Here is a 16,345-nt window from a genome sequence, read left to right as displayed (position 1 = left end):
GTCCACGTATCCCGCCCCAAAGACCTCTCGTCGTCTTTCAACTTCCGAATTCCCACCAATGCCCTCCATATTCTAGGCTCAGGACCGTGTACATCAGGGAAAATGCCCGCCGCCATAGTTGGGTCGGAGTCGGCTCCGCGAGGTCGGGACGTCGATACACTGTGTGTACACACTACTTTCCCGTCTTCCGATGCACGCAATACAAGGACAAGGCGAGACACTCGGTTGACAAACATGGCATGGCGGTCGTCCTAGCATCCCCGATGATCAGGGACACCAGAGAGGCAGATCAGGGGCACTAGATCGATCTGTGCCCATGGCAATCTACCCCTCCCGTTCTGTACGTGTTGATTCCAGAAAGGGCATTTCTTCAAGTGAAGCGGTCGGTGCCTGAGACATGTAGAGGAGTAGCTACGTGAAGGGCGGTATGGTGGAAGACGTCGACCGGGCCCTCAGGAAGCACCATACGCCTCGCTGGAACCAAGGTAGTTGCATTTTTTGCTATGCCAGGCCCACGACTTGCGCTTGACCAAGATTCCCATTGTGGGTTCCGAGAAGGGGGGAACTCTATAGGGCTGCTATCATTCTGTCGGTCTGGGCCCGCTTGATAGGGCTATCGTGATGTGTGGAGGATCGACGGTGTTGGCATCGCTTTCCCCCTCCCTGCGCCATGGAGACGATGCTGTGGATGACTATGTTGCCCGGGATCGTAAACAACGGCGCCAACAGCGCGTCTTGGGGTTCATGTGATTTGCAGAGATCTTGATGGTCGGGTTGCTAGATTCGACTCTGTGAGCCAGGCTGGGGGGGAGGGGATTTTGTACCGCGCGGCTTTGAAACTTACAGTTTCGGGGCAGGTGCTTCTTCTCTTCGATTCTGGCTTGGCCTTGTTGGGCGATACTCTGCGTTGAGGGTAGTGTACGAAGAGGCTTGTGTGAAGTGTAGATCGTGTCACTACGAGATCGTAATTACGAACGTCTGTTTAAATTTCTGCCTTGAAGCCTTGAGATATCAGTCATGAGTCTTCTGCTCCCCTTCCCCCCTCCCTTTTTTGGTTTTCTTTTTTTGTATTAACTGTCGGGTCCTCGAGATATCCTTTCTGAATGTTTTATACAGGTTCCCCGCCTGTAATCTCGTCCATATTGGGATTCAAATCATGTTACACTATTGTATAATCACGCTCAAGGAGAGCAGCTACCCTCGTCATCAGGGTAAATCTCCCGTCCACAAGCCATCACACATCACGCTCCAATCTTGACCAGACGATCTAAAGCCCGCCCATCATCCAACGCCCACCCCGTAGCAACGTCCAGCTTGAGCTTGTTCTTGCCGACCTCCATCTTCATAAACCCTTCCTTGGTGACGGCCCTCCGGACGCCGTACCACGCCGCCTTGAACCCCTTGCTCGCGTGCCGGAACGGCGTCGTCATGAGGTGTCCCTTGTCGTACTCCCAGTCCGCCTTGGCCTGCACCTGCCGCTGCCGCGCGGCTGCCCTCTCCATGGCGGGTGTGGGCGCGATGAGGGGCGAGTAGATGCGCCCGGGTATCGAGACCTGCTCCGGCGCGACGAGGAGCTTTTTGGGTGTGCCGGGCATCATGCGCTTGCAGGTGATTTCCAGCACGATGGGATGCGTCTTTGCGCTGGTCACGCCCAACGGGAGAACGGCGGCGGCTGCTGCCTTGCCGTTCTTACCGGCGGCGGGCTTGAGGAGGGAGGCGGTGGGCACGGCGCGGATGAGCTTGACGATGTTGAGCGAGTTGTAGAGGAAATAGGAGCCGAAGCCGGCCATGGCGACGCAGATTACTGCGAAAGCGTGAGGGACCCAGAAGGCGATGTCCTCGGGCGGGTGGAGCAGGATTGTGTAGTAGTTTATGCCGGCGTAGGAGTAGAACATGAGGGTGGCAGACCAGGCGGAGAGCTTCATCCAGAAGTGGGAGACGGCTTCGTAGAGGACTGTTGGTTGGGTGCGCTGGGCGAGTTGAGTTGCGAGGGCGTAGGCGGAGCCGGCGCCGGCTGTCGCGGGGTTTGTCGTTGTCTTTGGAGCTGTTGACGGGAGGGGAGCTTTTGTCGTCGGCTTGGAGAGGGCGGCGTTGCGGGTTAGGTTGGTCGGAGCCGTCGTGCGCGAGTGTTTCGCGGCGTATCGGAGGGGACTCAGGGAGCTGAAGAGCCGGCGGGAGAGGAGGGGTTGTGTCGCGGAAAGGGGGCCGGGTCTGGGGCCGAGGAGGAGGAGGCGGAGGCTCAGGCCTCTCGAGGAGGCTGCCATGTTTGCGGATTCCTGATGGTGACGAACAAGACAACCTAAAGCTATGAAATACACGATACAGATAAAGACAGAGAAAGGGTTGTGGATGATTGCGCCGCAATGGCTGTGACTCAATTGGTCTCGTAGGAAATCGCTAAACAGTCAGAATATCGTACGTGGAATTGAAGCTATCCAGAAAAGTTTCTATGGGGCACCTTTGAACTCGGTCCCGACGACAGGGGTGGGGTTTCCACTATCGAAATGCGACGTCCAATCTGCAACAGGGGACCCTTTTTTTTTTTTTCCCCTTTGCTCTAGGTAGGTAGGCTGGGGACGGAGAGCGGCGCAGCGATAAGGCGCCATACCTTAAAACCGCTCAGAAGAGTTGGAGTCGAATACGTACTTTTCAGTTGTCATCCGATCTAACGGCGACCAAAGGGGCCAATGAGACCAACAAAATGCGGCCTTTACTTGGTCCGTGCTGCCAACGTCCGCCGCCAAAATTCGGCGATAAGCCACACCAACGAGGGTACCACCCCAACAGGTCCATGTCTGCTAGGCAAGGAGCTCACCCAACGGAGCTCGACAATTTTACCCTTGTAAAGAGGACAAGGCGGCGCCCGGGTTCGCTTTTTCGACCACCGACACCGACCACGCCCGAACGGACAAGCCTTCAACCCACCCTGGCGATTTCCTCTCTTTTTTCCCGCCATTTCACCCTCCTCCGAGATCGAACTGCCTCTGCATTCGCCTTGCCTCGTGGTCCGACAACGGGAAAAAAACAATTGAGGAAGTGATTTTTTTCTTCTTCTCCCTCAATTGAAACGATCCGAACCCGCTCGCTCCATACGCATCCCGAATAAAGCTCCGGCTTCGACGACGGTTCCCGTGAATTTCAAGATGGCTTACCTTGCGACAGCGGCTCGTCTTTCGGCGAGGGTTGCTGGCCGGAGAATACCCGCAGAGTCCACAGCTCGAGGTCCGTAGATTAATCCCCTCAGAGATGTTGTAGCTGTCAGCAAACTGCCCTTCTGCTGGACCTCTGCAACGACATGAAACCGAGAGAGACAAGCCGGAGCTGACCACTCTTACCCCCCCGAAACAGGCTTCCGGACCTCAGCACGATGCCTCGCGGCGCAGAACTTCTCCATGCCCGCCCTCTCTCCGACCATGACGGAGGGCAGCATCGCCAGCTGGAAAGTCAAGGAGGGCGAGTCCTTTTCCGCCGGCGACGTGCTCCTTGAGATCGAGACTGATAAGGCCACCATGGACGTCGAGGCCCAGGAGGACGGCATCATGTTCAAGATCACCACCGGCGACGGCGCCAAGGCCGTCCAGGTCGGCAGCCGTATCGCCGTCATCGCTGAGCCCGGCGACGACCTCTCCTCCCTCGAGGTCCCCGCCGAAGAGAGCAATACCTCCTCCAAGCCCGCCGCCACCCCCGAGAAGGAGGCTCCCAAGAACGCCTCGGCCGAACGCTCTACGGCGGCCCCCGCGCAGCAAAAGGGCGGCGCGGCCAAGACTTCCGGCTCCAAGGCCCGCGAGCAGCGATACCCCCTCCTCCCCTCCGTCCAGGCCCTCGTCAACGGCCACGGCCTCGACAAGGACGCCGTCAGCAAGATCGAGCCCACGGGCCCCAACGGCCGCCTGCTCAAGGGCGACGTCCTCGCCTACCTGGGCACCATCAACGCCGACACCCCCAGCAAGATCATGGACCGCGCCGTCAAGATGTCCCACCTCGACCTGAGCAACATCAAGGTCGCCCCCAAGAAGGAGGCAGCCGCACCCAAGAAGGCCGAAAAGGTCGAGGCCGCGCCCGCCGCCCCCATCGACTCCGAGGTCGCCCTCCCCGTCTCTCTCTCCAAGGTCCTCGAGGCGCAGAAGCGCATCCAGTCCACCCTCGGCGTCTTCATGCCCGTCTCCACCTTTGTCGCGCGCGCCGCCGAGGTCGCCAACGACGACCTGCCCCCCTCTGCGCGCAAGGCCACCGCCGACGAGCTCTTTAACCAGGTCCTCGGCCTCGACAAGCTGGCCCCCCGCGGCTCGCGCGGCTACTACCTGCCCCAGATCTCCGCCCTCCCCGAGTCTTCGCTCTTGGCTGCCCGGGCGCCTAGACGGTCCTCACCCGATATTATCGACTTCCTTGCCGCCCCGGCCAAGAAGACCGCCGCAGCCAAGCCGGCTGCTGCTGTTCACCACACCCCCGGCCTGTCGTCGGGAAGCAACCTGTTCACCGTGACGGTGCCGCAGGGCGATGAGAAGCGCGCCAAGGTGTTCTTGGAGAGGGTCAAGGTGATTTTGGAAGAGGAGCCCGGCAGACTTGTTCTGTGAGTTGGTGTGCGTGCGAGGAGAGGGAGAATCGAGCCGGAGAAATCCTACTGGGACGCGGGGATTTGATGAGGAGAAGGGAACGAAATAGCATCATTGCCAACGTGAGGAGATGGGAAATCTTTTTCTTCCCCCACCCCTCCCCCAGCCCCGATGCAGTGGGGAGAAAATGTACTTGTAGCGTGTGGTGGAATGGGATACAGTGAGAAAAAACGTCATATACATCTATCCACCTTTCCAAAAATCAGCTTTTTTTGGATCTTTCTAAACTTGCGAGTCGTCGAAAGCATGTTGACTTTGAATCGAACAAGCTATTCCTTGTGTCACTGTGACGATGAATGGCAAGTTATGAGTGAAGACGGTGATATGACACACATGAGAAGAATCAAGGGCTTTGCGGGTTGGTTTTCCGCTGAATCGACATGGAAATCGCGCGTGGCTCCAAGTGTCCGAGACCCCCCCTGTTTCTACTTCGTCAAACACGCGTCAGACGTTTGCGGTTCTGGTTGCCTCTCAGAGCAGAAAATCTTATATATAGCTTCGCTGAGATGAACTGAATTGGCACGGAATATGTCGGAGGTTTTTCTTAGTCAGTCGCGGGCTACCCGGCCCTTGAGGTATACAGCGGCCAGGTACTCGGGGGTTTGGAGATGGTCCATCACAGTGGGTAAGGTAGGTTTAGAATAAATAGGTAGGTAGAGATGCAGCTGAGCACCATCTATCTTCGTAGACGTAGTCCTTATTCTGGTCTTGTGATCTGCTCTGGTTTCCAAGTTCTTTGATAAGGCTGGGCAACCGACCAATTTGCACTGTCAATCGTGATATCAAAGTTGTCGATGTCACGCACGCTGCCTCCACGAGACTGTCGCCGACGAGGCCTCGCGCCTACACAAGGTTGGCCACACGCCTCAGCACGCGCTTGCCGTTGCGCCTGCCCCTTTTACTGCTGCCCCCTTCTAGTACCTTTGTGCTCTCCTGCCTTTGGGGCCTCATTGTCGTATGATGAACATTGACTGAGCTAATGGAAGAGGCCCATGATCTCAGCTCTTTGTGGGAGTTGTTCCCCTTGGTATCGTGGTCGATGGGACGCTTGGCAGATAGCGATGAGCTCGAAGAAGGGAGAGATTAAGGTCAGCCTATTACTCTGGCTTAGTACTGACAATACAGATTAATGACGTACTCACAACCGCTGCGTCTTATACAAGCTTCTCCTACCTTTGTATATCTAGTACGCGGGACCATTTCCTTGAGATGAAGACGATAATGGATGATGCCGATGGGAGCCCTAGCAAAGCCAACACCAATGAAGATGAGAATACCAACCCCGAAGGAATGAAATGGATCGATGTGTCCTCGTTCCGGATCATAAATTGCTCTAACTTGGCCGATATTCTTTGCTCTACGGTTTCAAGTTCATTTTGTGAAACGAAATGCCCTTAGGCCGTTGCGTATAGTGGAAGACGTATTTCCTCCTTATCGAGGGCTTCCTATAGAGAAGCAACTTTCCTTAGGGTTCACACTATATCATTGAGCGAAGCCGATGATCGTCGGTTTCTATAATAGAGGTGGTCTTCCTCGGGATATACTTGACGGCATGGAGTGGCTGTTCCTGTGAAGCCCTATCAAACGGCGAACGCCCGGCGAGAGTCGTAGGATGAGGGAGCGACGGCCAAGCTAATGAACTCTCAACTCTCCCACTAGCTTGAGATTTTCAATACTGACTAGCTATTTTAGCTGGGGAAGAAAACCACACAGGAAAGAGCAGCGAAGTATGGCCTTAGAAGCAGGAACCCCCGTGATCAATGCCTCCATTCGTCGTGTGTCCAGGGTCCATGAGCCATGAATCTAAGAGGAAAACTGTTTCCTGCAAATTTCATCAGTCGGTACTTTAGCCATGACTATCCGTTAACTCGTGGTATTCTTCGCGGAACTGGTGACGGTGAGGGCCTGCCACCACGCGAGACGGTCCTCGGCCTCTGCCATCCGTATGAGTCGGCACCGCCATTCCCATCATCGTCCTATCCGTATTGATCATTGGTCTTTCTTCTTGGTAGTGCTTCAACTTCTTCGTAATCTTCTTCATACTCGGTCACCATTACCTACGGGTCATAGTTGCAGTGTTTTCCTCATGCCTTCTCGAGGACCTATCAAGAACTCAGATTAAAGGCTCATCTACAAAGTAAGGACACATGGCCCGCGCGGATAAGACCATCATTTGCATTATAGGGCTTCGTTTGATTGGGATAATGAACCAAGGATGAAATTGCACCAAAGACTCGGACCGTTTGTGCCGTCGTTTCAATTTATATTCTTGGACCTGGCCTAGAAAGACTTGCCTCAATCTCTGGAGAAGTCGATTCTCTCGGCCAAATTTTAGCAGCCAAAATTTTCTCGCAATAATCTCAGATAAATTGATTATCGTGTACATGTAATTCCATGTATCTCCTTACACTGTACCGGGAAAAAGTGTCGGGCTTCTTTCACGTCCGATCCGAAGATTCACTCATGTTCTATGTAACCAACAACGCAGAAACAAGCCAAAAACGACACAGTCCCCCACCACTGGGCATTCCACTGGAATAGACAGATAACAGACGAATCTAACCACAGTCGGGCTCATTCAAAAGGTGTCCCGTCTGACAATCCAGCCCATAACGACGCTGACTGTCCCAAGGATTCGCTCTGCACATAATGCAAGGAGCAAGGACGTGGAAGTGGACAATGCGCCAAAATCAAGTGGAACAACTGCCGAAACCTTGTTCATTCGAATACTTGATTGATTGCTCTGAGCTGAAGTTCTGCCGGCAGTGTGGTGCTGAGGAAACTACGTATTGCTAGAAGACCTATCCCGGCAAGAGAATATGCTTAAATTGCCAGGGATATCGTTCCAGTGATCCCTAAACTAAGTGCTCTTACTACTGGAGTCCATATTACAAGGTATTTGAATGTTCCCTGAACAGGGATGCCACCCGTCATGGGAAACAATCCGTGTCCAGGTGAAAAAATTGCAACGAGCCAGGTCACAGGACCAGCGATTGTCATTCAGCGCATCAATGATAGAATTGAGGATAATGAAGCTGATAAAGCAAGACACGAGATGTACCTATAGAGGGGCTTTACCAATCGGGCTGGCCACCTAATCTGGCACTTTGTTCTAGACCCTCATATTTTACGAACCCAACCTTTCTACACACTACTTTAACGTTCCTACTTATCGATCCGCGTAGTTTTACTAACATGTCTGAGCGAGGCCACCACTATGGATTGATAGTCCTCAGCCTGCGTACATTCGCTGCGACTGGCTATATATTTCATCTGCTCCTCTCACCCGCAGCGTTGAATTGTAGACCCCACAGAAGATCCAACAACTTTTCTTGCCAACAGTATTGCGCGAAAGAAAGGAGTTGCGAGCAAGCGCACATTCCAAAGCTGAGAGCTTCCCGTAGCCTACGGAGCTGTGCTGGCGCTGTGCTAGCTTTGCGGGCCTCTTTAACTGCAGAAAGACGCTTACTCCCTTCCAGCATCATGCCCAGGACTCATGGCCGCAATCTCGTCTACAAGATTTCTCTTTTTTGATCAGCAAATTCTGACGTAAAGAAAGTCAGTGGAATGTAAAGTTGCAAACAATATCAATCTTAGGAGTTGCTGTTACTTAACGGCCGAATTTACTGCAGGTTTGTATGTCGGTGATTTAGTTCTTGATGGCATCATAGCATCGTCAAAAAAAGCCAAGGAGAAAGGAAAATATAATTAGCGTTGGCACAGTCAAATATGAGTATTGCGGCAAATCATTGTGGATTTTCCAAAAAAGAACTCCCGTTACTAAGTCGCATACAGTTTGCTGCGAAGTCATTAGCGTTGAGTGGTGTTGAGAAAGAGACCACCAGGGCGTTGTGGTAGCAAAGAACAGCCAAAACTGGGACGTAGACGTTGGCTACAGTCACCCCCTCCGATACAGCGCAGGATATTTGACCAGAACTGACATTGGGCATGATTGATGGTTTGGACAGCGTAAAGCCAACGTCGTGAATTCATCTGACAAGAGACCAGTAAGATGGCCAACCGACCTGGGGTTGGAACAATACAAAATGATCACAAGCGGACTTAGTGGGTACGCATGAGCACTGCCAGTCGCGACGAAGAGCATCAGGAGAAAACTCGCGCAGGAGTCAGGCACTGCAGCGATGGCACTTGAATACACAAGGAGAACCTGCGATTGCTTATAAGATATTTCATTATGCTCCCTAATTTAGCCACGTCACTGTTCCAAGCCAGTCAAGGCATCTTAAAAAGAGCGCTTGGTTAGGAATCGCCAACGCAGCAGTTGCCTCCAAGTCAAGACGCCGTCAATAAGGGCGTTCTCTGAACTCTGGAGATCCATTCTGTTGACTTCAATGACTCTATGAACCTGTTAAACAACGGCTGAGATGCTCGAAGACCGTGGGGGGAGGGGGGGGAGTCAATCGCGCGGCTCGCTCGTCTCATAGAAATGGTCGGGTTATCATCCCTCCTGACACACCCTGTTCAGTGGGCGATGTCTTCCCTGTCGTGATGCTGACGCCGGTTACGCGCAAGTAGATCAATATTCTTATGAGGGAATAATTCGTCACTGTGGTACCTCCCTTGCGTTGTTGAGCTCGAGCAGCCGAAGCCCAGGAGTTCTCTTCTATCAAAGATGCACCCCGTGAGCTTAGCCAACATATAAATCGCAGGGCCACCAGACAGTGTGAAGCGCCACAACACAATGGACGGGGAACTTGAGAGACTTGGTCGCAGTTGAGGATCATGGACGGGCTCTGCCAACTGGGCGAAGCGGGTCAAGCAGCTTGCCGAGGTCGTCAGTCAGCGAGGAACCCGACATGATGATTGACTCGCGCGAAAAGTCCTCAATAGCACCCTGAGCCCAGGCTCTCGTCACAACCGTTTTGAAAGGAAATATGTGCCCTCCTTCCGCTTCCTTTGCCCTTCCACGCCTCTGTCGCTTACCTACGCATAACAGCTTCAGCTTTGAGCGGCTCTTCTTTCGCCAGCGGTCTGGACTTGGAAAGCGATTGTGCTCATTCAGTGGATTGCCAAGTCGAGAGAGTAGAAGACAAACTTGTCAGCAAGTCGTCGTGATATCTCGTAGGGTGATGTCTGGTTGTCGCTGAGGTGCTTTCATTGTATCGCCTCGATCTGGAGTTGTTTCGCAGAAGGACTCCAAGATAGTTTCCCCGAAGAATAGCAAGTCACTTGAACGCGATTTTGAAGCGATGGATTGTTGAGTAAGTTATTTTACTGCCGATATGAAATTGATTATGCAAGGGCCTTCAAACATCAGGAAATTGCCGATGCTCTATGCCGAGAGTAATTATGAGAGGCTGAGACGGCTGGGTTGGGTCATCGCACGCTGGATTCATGAAGCATTCCGGATGTGGACTTCGAAAAAGATGGGCACACCTATAAGGGGTCCAGAGTTTGTCATTGAGAGACTACTGTCGATTGAGTCTTCGTCCCCGGATGTGACGTGTAAGTCTGGCTTGCAGCTCCTCAAGCGTCTAGTAAACTGGAGCGAGATCGTCAGCGCTTTTTCATTTTCATTTTGCGATTACTTGGATGCTCGGGCCGCCCTTTTCAATGACTAGCGACGGACTCAGGATCTGAGAGAGGCACACAGAGTGAGGTTGAGAATGTGCGAGTCAAACAGAAGATGCTCAGAAGACCAAATACAGTTGCAGCAGTCAGGAGAGCGAGAAAAAGCGGTGGGAGAGAATACGTGATTGCATGAAATAGCTTGTCCGCTCAAAAGGTAAGCGAGACCAGCGACACAAAAAACGAAAACGAAATGGCAATGGGGCAAAGATCTCGTTGGAGGGGTTCCACAGTTGCACACCGATGGAGAATATTCCCGCAGTCATGCCGGCCGCAAGCTTGACGAAGCAAGTGGTAGCAGTGCCCATGCACTCAAGACGCCAAGTCTGCGATTTGACTCGGTAGAGAAGTCACCTGTATGCAAATGCAGCGATACCCAAAGATCTAGACAGCAAGGCAGCGATATTGAATATGTGAGGCACGCCGACTGAATGGTGTCAAGGACACAGCCTTGCATCGCGGAGATTTGCGACAGGGTAGGATTGCGCGTATTTGACTCTTCCACGGATATGCAGACGAGGATCAAGCACGCGCCGCTCAGATAGGGTGTGATGTTGCGCAACCCAAGGAGTCATGCTGATCGTAGGTCATGTCATGGGTCGACCTCATGGATCTCGCGGAGGGCACAATTGACCGAGGCATAAATAAAAGCTAAGACTCCATGGCCTGGACTTGAAAGCCACTTGGATCCCGCGACATCAGTATGGCCGGGGCTTGGAAGCGCACTCTTGGTGTGAGGTAGAATCTTCCGTCGGTGATGGGGAAATCCAGGAAGGCCGCATATACAGCCCATGAGCCGAGTGCCAGGCAATGAATCGAACCAGCTTGCGAATCATCGGGGAGGAAGCGACACCCCAAGGTCGTGGGAAAAGCGTGAACAAATGAAAATTACGGCCAGAGGAACTCGAACAGAGCGAGGTAAGTGTGGGTAGGAATGGAAGGGGTCAGCCCTTAGACTTCACGAGCCGGGTTTCCCAAAGCGTGCCTAATTAGATCTTCGACCGCAAGATTTATAACAGACATTGGACCCTCAACACCAACTAAGCAAGCAGGGTGGCCATGTGGCGGTGGACCAGCGGTGGCCGATCGAGGAGGGGCGGCAAAGCACATTGGCCGCCTCGGGAAGGGTCCCGGAATTGTGGAGAGGCATCCGGGGTACCTAAAGGAGCGGTGACATCAATGCCGGTCGCAAGTCTAGCGGCCACAGATTCGTGAACGAGCCGCTGCGCTGAGATGCGCCACAGATCTAATTGGACAGGAGAGCAGGATTGCGCACAGGTTCAGTCAGATCTTGAGCTGGGGAAACTGCCCGATCTCAGCCATGGCGTGTTCTGCGAATTGCGCCAACGGGCTTTTTGGCACAGTCGATGAGCTCGTCCACAGGTTTGTAGCGATCTTCAATTGACTTTGGATTCGGCTCCTGGACGAGCACACAATGACTCGTTGCATCCGAACTTGTGGAGAGACACATATGTTTGGATGTCTTCCATTCGCCTCCATGTTCGTTGCGAAGACCCCGTGCAGAGGTTTCTGGTTTGGGTATCCGTGGACAACTAACAGACGGAATTTGGCACTTTACCAGAAGGCGCATGGATGCCGACGATGGGGAAGCGGTGGGATAGTCCTTGATGCGAACGAGCCAAAGACGAGATTGGGAACAGAGAGAGTGGCTACACTTCAATTGGCAAGGGATTGTGGCCCTGTACAGGACTTTCTAAATTCTCCATATGATCTGATAAAATAAAAAAAAAGCGGCCCAATCAACGGCAGCGGGTAAGGTGCTAGTGCAAAGGTGAATGCGGGTGCGGCTGCCCCTCAGGCCCCTTGTCCCTCCCCCGATGCCCCGAACCTGAAGCGAACCCCATCCAGCCCCCTGCCAGGTGTCTGCGGATGACTAATTGCGCGTTCCCCCTGCGGCTAACAATGGCATCCGGGTCCGTGCGTTTCAACTTCACGCGTTGTCTGTTTTTCGCACCCGTAACTCTGAGCCGCAAATTCGACGTCACCCCGTCTCCTGATGGTCTTTTCAACTCTTTCCCACTTCAGCATCACCTTCGCAAACGCACCGTAACCTTGTTGCGTGCCGGAGATACGTGCGCGGTACCGTTTCGCCAATGACCCGCCCCTTCCTCCAGCCGCACCACGACTCCGCGCACCACCTCCTCTTGACGCGGTGATTTCCGACACTCTCTCCCAACCCCCATCAGAAGAAGCCCGAATACGGGGACAATAATCACGAAACATGCCTTCTAAGCCTTCAACACCCCGGCGATCGTTTACCGGTCGAAAACGTGGGCGTCCTCCAGGCACATCCCATTCCACTCGCGTTGCGCGCGACCTCGGCGATTCCCCCGCACCACCTCCCTCCGGCCGATCTACGCGCGACCACGCTACACCTTCAGCAGTTCCTCATACCGAACCGCCGCCAAAGAGAAGGAGATATATTCCTGGAGGTGCTGGCGGTGGTGGGCGCTTCATTGATGATGATGGAACTGAGACGCCTATCGCAGCAGTGCGCAGACAGCCAAGGGAGCCGCGCAGTGTGTCTGCGATAGTCCCGAGACGAGAACGAAGCGCAAGATTACGAACCGCCGCCGACCGGGACGAAATGGAATTCAGCTCGGCTGCGGCTGTTGCAGCGGCCGTTGCAGAAAACGAAGGGTACAAGCCCAGAGAGGAACGGGGCTGGGAGGAGTTCCACCCCAAGCTCGATATTGATGCTACGTTTATGATCTTCCGCTCCGAAGAAGTCGACGGTATTCCTCTCCCTATCGTTAAATCGCCTCCGAGGACTCCAGCAGGAATACGGCCATCCACGCCTATGAATGGCTCCAACACACCCTTGAGGGAAATGAACCCGGCTTCGACAGGCAATACACCAGCACCCGCCACAAACTCATACTTCACCCTTCCCGTTGCTGGAAGTGAAACACCGCAGAAACGTCGCACAAGACCACCGCGTGAATCTGTATCCTTCCTCGGTCGAGATCTGGCTCCGGCGGCGATACCGAGACTACCCCAGGTTCTGCCTATCCGGAATCAAACCCCAAAGGAGCGTCTGGATCTCAAAGCGCCGTCTTATCGCAGATCTGATCAGGTCGAGCAATTCGAAAGCAAGAGTTTCGGTCAAGCGCGATACGTAGACAAGTCGATGATGAATGTAGGATATCAGGAGACTGATCGTTACATGCGCCCCGAGGGCAGACTTATCAAAGCGGCGGAACCAAATCTGGAGGACGACCTCGAACAATCGACAGCCAAGGTAGATGGCGAAGCACCGCCGACATCTGGCACCAATGTTGGACGTGTCGAATATGACATGGACGAGCAGGATGATAAGTGGCTGGAGGTGTATAATAAGGAGCAGAGGAAGGGCAACGAGCTGGAACCGATAACCCGCGAAGTCTTTGAGATTGCCATCACGAAGATCGAAAAGGAATGGCATGCGTTGGAAAAGCGGATACCAAAGCCCAACCCCAAACCACCTCAGACCCATCGGCCGCGGTCTAGTTCGGCAGCGGCCGTCAATGGCGAACCGCAAGTCGGGGAGGAGCAAGACAGCAAATGCGCGATTTGTGATGACGGCGACTGCGAAAACACCAACGCCATTGTTTTTTGCGACGGATGCGACCTCGCAGTCCATCAGGAGTGCTATGGTGTGCCCTTCATTCCCGAAGGCCAGTGGCTTTGTAGAAAGTGTCAACTCATCGGCCGAGGCGTACCGGTAAGATTCCACCTCGCGCCCTGCTGGACTGCAGACAGCATTGCTAAACTAGTTTACAGACTTGCATTTTCTGCCCCAACACAGACGGCGCTTTCAAGCAGACCAACTCCTCCAAGTGGGCACACCTTCTCTGCGCCATGTGGATTCCAGAGGTGTCACTGGGGAATGCCACTTTCATGGAACCTGTCATGGACGTGGAGAAGGTACCCAAGACGCGCTGGAAGTTGAATTGCTACATCTGCAATCAGAAGATGGGAGCCTGCATACAATGCAGCAACAAATCTTGCTATCAGGCTTTCCATGTAACATGCGCGCGACGATCAAGACTCTTTCTCAAGATGAAGAACAGCCACGGGGCACTAGCAGTTCTTGATAACAGCATGATCCTGAAGGCCTTCTGCGACAAGCACTGTCCTCCCGACTACTCCAAAGATAATGGCGTGGCTCAAGCAGCGCGGGAAGCTAAGAGGTTCTACAAGCGGGCAATGAAGGGACGAATCTGGGCGGACAGCCAGGCAACAGCTCATGCGCTGGCTGCCAATCACCGTAATGCTCTCACGGAGCACCCAGCCGACGAAAGTCAAATGACGGGAGCCAAATTCGCATCCTACGTTGGCGGGGACAAGAAGAAAGGGCAACCTGGGAAGCAGATCTGGAAGCTGCCTTCGGGCGCGCCCATCATTCCCCAAGCTGTCTTTGAGATCGTCGAACAGGCGCTTTCTCGATTTCCGTTCCGCAAACGCAAGGATTTCGTCAGCGAAGCATGCCGCTATTGGACACTGAAGCGCGAGGCCCGTCGTGGAGCGGCGCTTCTCAAGCGACTGCAGTTGCAGATGGAGACCTTCTCGTCGATGGAACTCACGAGGCGGAACTTTGCGCAGATGGGCCCATCTGGGAAAACCCGCCTTTCACGGCGCGTCGAATTTGCAGAGGCATTACTCAAAGACCTCTGGGAATTGAAGCTTCTCTCCGAAAGTGTCGTCGAGAGAGAGCAAGAAAAACTCGACGCCGCAGAGCTCGAGCAGGAGTTTGTGGACACTTGCTATTTCCCGATTGCCAAGCTATTGGTGCCGGTCGTTGAGAAGGCGATATTGTGAGTTAAACCACCCACCTCATTGAATAGCCTTGCTAACCAGACTCCCTAGCCTCGACAAGAATATCTTCAAAGAAGGCCTCTTGGAGCTCCAGGAGAAACTCGAGTGCCGATTTTATACCAACATCCTCGTCTTCACTCATGATCTATGTGAAGTCATCCATGTTGGCATTAATACAGAGCCTACGCACCTTGAGAGCGCGTCTCAAGGCGGCACACTCTCACCTGTCAAGCAGAACTTCCACGACCCGAGGCAAAGGAAGGCGCTCGGCAAACGAATATTGAAGGCCGTTCAGCCGCAACTTGAGACGGCTCTGAAGACAGAATCCGAAATCACGCACAAGCCGTATGAGACTCTGGCTCAGGAGTTCGAGGGCATGCTGGAAGCCAGCATCGAGTTCCGTCAGCCGTCCATCACCGTCTCCCGCACAGAAGAGAGCACCGAACCCAGCCAGGACACCATCATGGTGGATGCTGCCACTGAGCAGATCACCGTCGCAAACGACGAGAGCGTAAGGGTTGCAGGGGCAACAGCCGATGCTGCAGCAGACGAAATGGACGTCGATGCCGAAGGAGAAGATGATGACGAGGGCAACATTGAAGTCAATACTTCAACCTTGAACAAGTCAAGCGATGTCCACTCATCAAATTCATCGGTGGCGGGGCACGAGGGTAACGGCAAGGCTGCTATCAAGACTGAGGGGTCACTGGTCTCGACCATGCAGCCTGCAGACACCCCGCCCGAGACCAATGGCTATGTATCTGCCAGCAGACCGACGCAGCCAGCTCCTCCGACGCCTCCGCAGTCCAATGGAAGCCTGGGCAACGAGTCCACGGATCCATTATCCGAGGGCGGCGTGCCTTGGTACTTTTCCGATTTCAAGCCCAAGGGAACGACCATTGTGGAGGAGCAGTGGACCGGCCGCGAGGCGCTACGCAGTCTTAGCGAGGACCTCACCGACATGGACGAGCAGGAGCTTGAGGGCCTGGCCTTTGACGTCGAGGACAGCACCATTACGGCGTCGCCCACCGTCAACGACGAGGTGGCGGACACGATTGTCAGCAAGGCCAAGTCCAACAACAGCAAAGTGCGCAAGCGCACGAGCGCCCGGGCATCTGCCAGGAGGAGATGAAATGTGCTTTCGCCTCTTTGGCTTGCTCATCAACGATTCCCTTTCCTCATGGACGGGGTTTAACTCCCCATAGAGAGGGCTTCACGGCGTGTGTGACGAATTCTTCTTTTTTTTGTTTTTTTTTTAACGAAATTGTATTTGTACAAGAGAAAAGCCCCGACGACATGTCCCAACTGTTTCCCCTTCCCTGGCT

At 53.8% G+C, this 16,345-nt stretch overlaps 3 protein-coding genes across 3 annotated transcripts; 2 read left to right on the top strand and 1 right to left on the bottom strand.

The window, feature by feature from the left end:
- Positions 1 to 1,241: 1,241 nt before the first annotated feature.
- CORC01_02107 (uncharacterized protein) lies at positions 1,242 to 2,264 on the bottom strand (the record flags this gene model as incomplete). Its single annotated transcript, XM_022613759.1, has 1 exon — positions 1,242 to 2,264. The coding sequence occupies one exon, from the start codon at positions 2,262 to 2,264 to the stop codon at positions 1,242 to 1,244; it is 1,023 nt and encodes a 340-aa protein (XP_022479850.1).
- An 879-nt stretch (positions 2,265 to 3,143) lies between these two features.
- On the top strand, positions 3,144 to 4,574 carry CORC01_02106 (biotin-requiring enzyme; the record flags this gene model as incomplete). The annotated part of the gene is made up of 2 exons (XM_022613758.1): positions 3,144 to 3,222; positions 3,349 to 4,574. The coding sequence occupies 2 exons, from the start codon at positions 3,144 to 3,146 to the stop codon at positions 4,572 to 4,574; spliced, it is 1,305 nt and encodes a 434-aa protein (XP_022479849.1).
- Positions 4,575 to 12,444: 7,870 nt separating this feature from the next.
- Positions 12,445 to 16,152, top strand: CORC01_02105 (PHD-finger domain-containing protein; the record flags this gene model as incomplete). Its single annotated transcript, XM_022613757.1, has 3 exons — positions 12,445 to 13,926; positions 13,986 to 15,019; positions 15,072 to 16,152. The coding sequence occupies 3 exons, from the start codon at positions 12,445 to 12,447 to the stop codon at positions 16,150 to 16,152; spliced, it is 3,597 nt and encodes a 1,198-aa protein (XP_022479848.1).
- Between the last annotated feature and the right edge of the window lie 193 nt (positions 16,153 to 16,345).

This window comes from Colletotrichum orchidophilum, assembly GCF_001831195.1.
Source record: "Colletotrichum orchidophilum strain IMI 309357 chromosome Unknown Scaffold_11.1, whole genome shotgun sequence".
Classification (NCBI taxonomy): Eukaryota; Fungi; Ascomycota; class Sordariomycetes; order Glomerellales; family Glomerellaceae; genus Colletotrichum; species Colletotrichum orchidophilum.
Note: the sequence above shows the minus strand (reverse complement) of the source record. Positions and strands in the feature narration are given on the sequence as shown.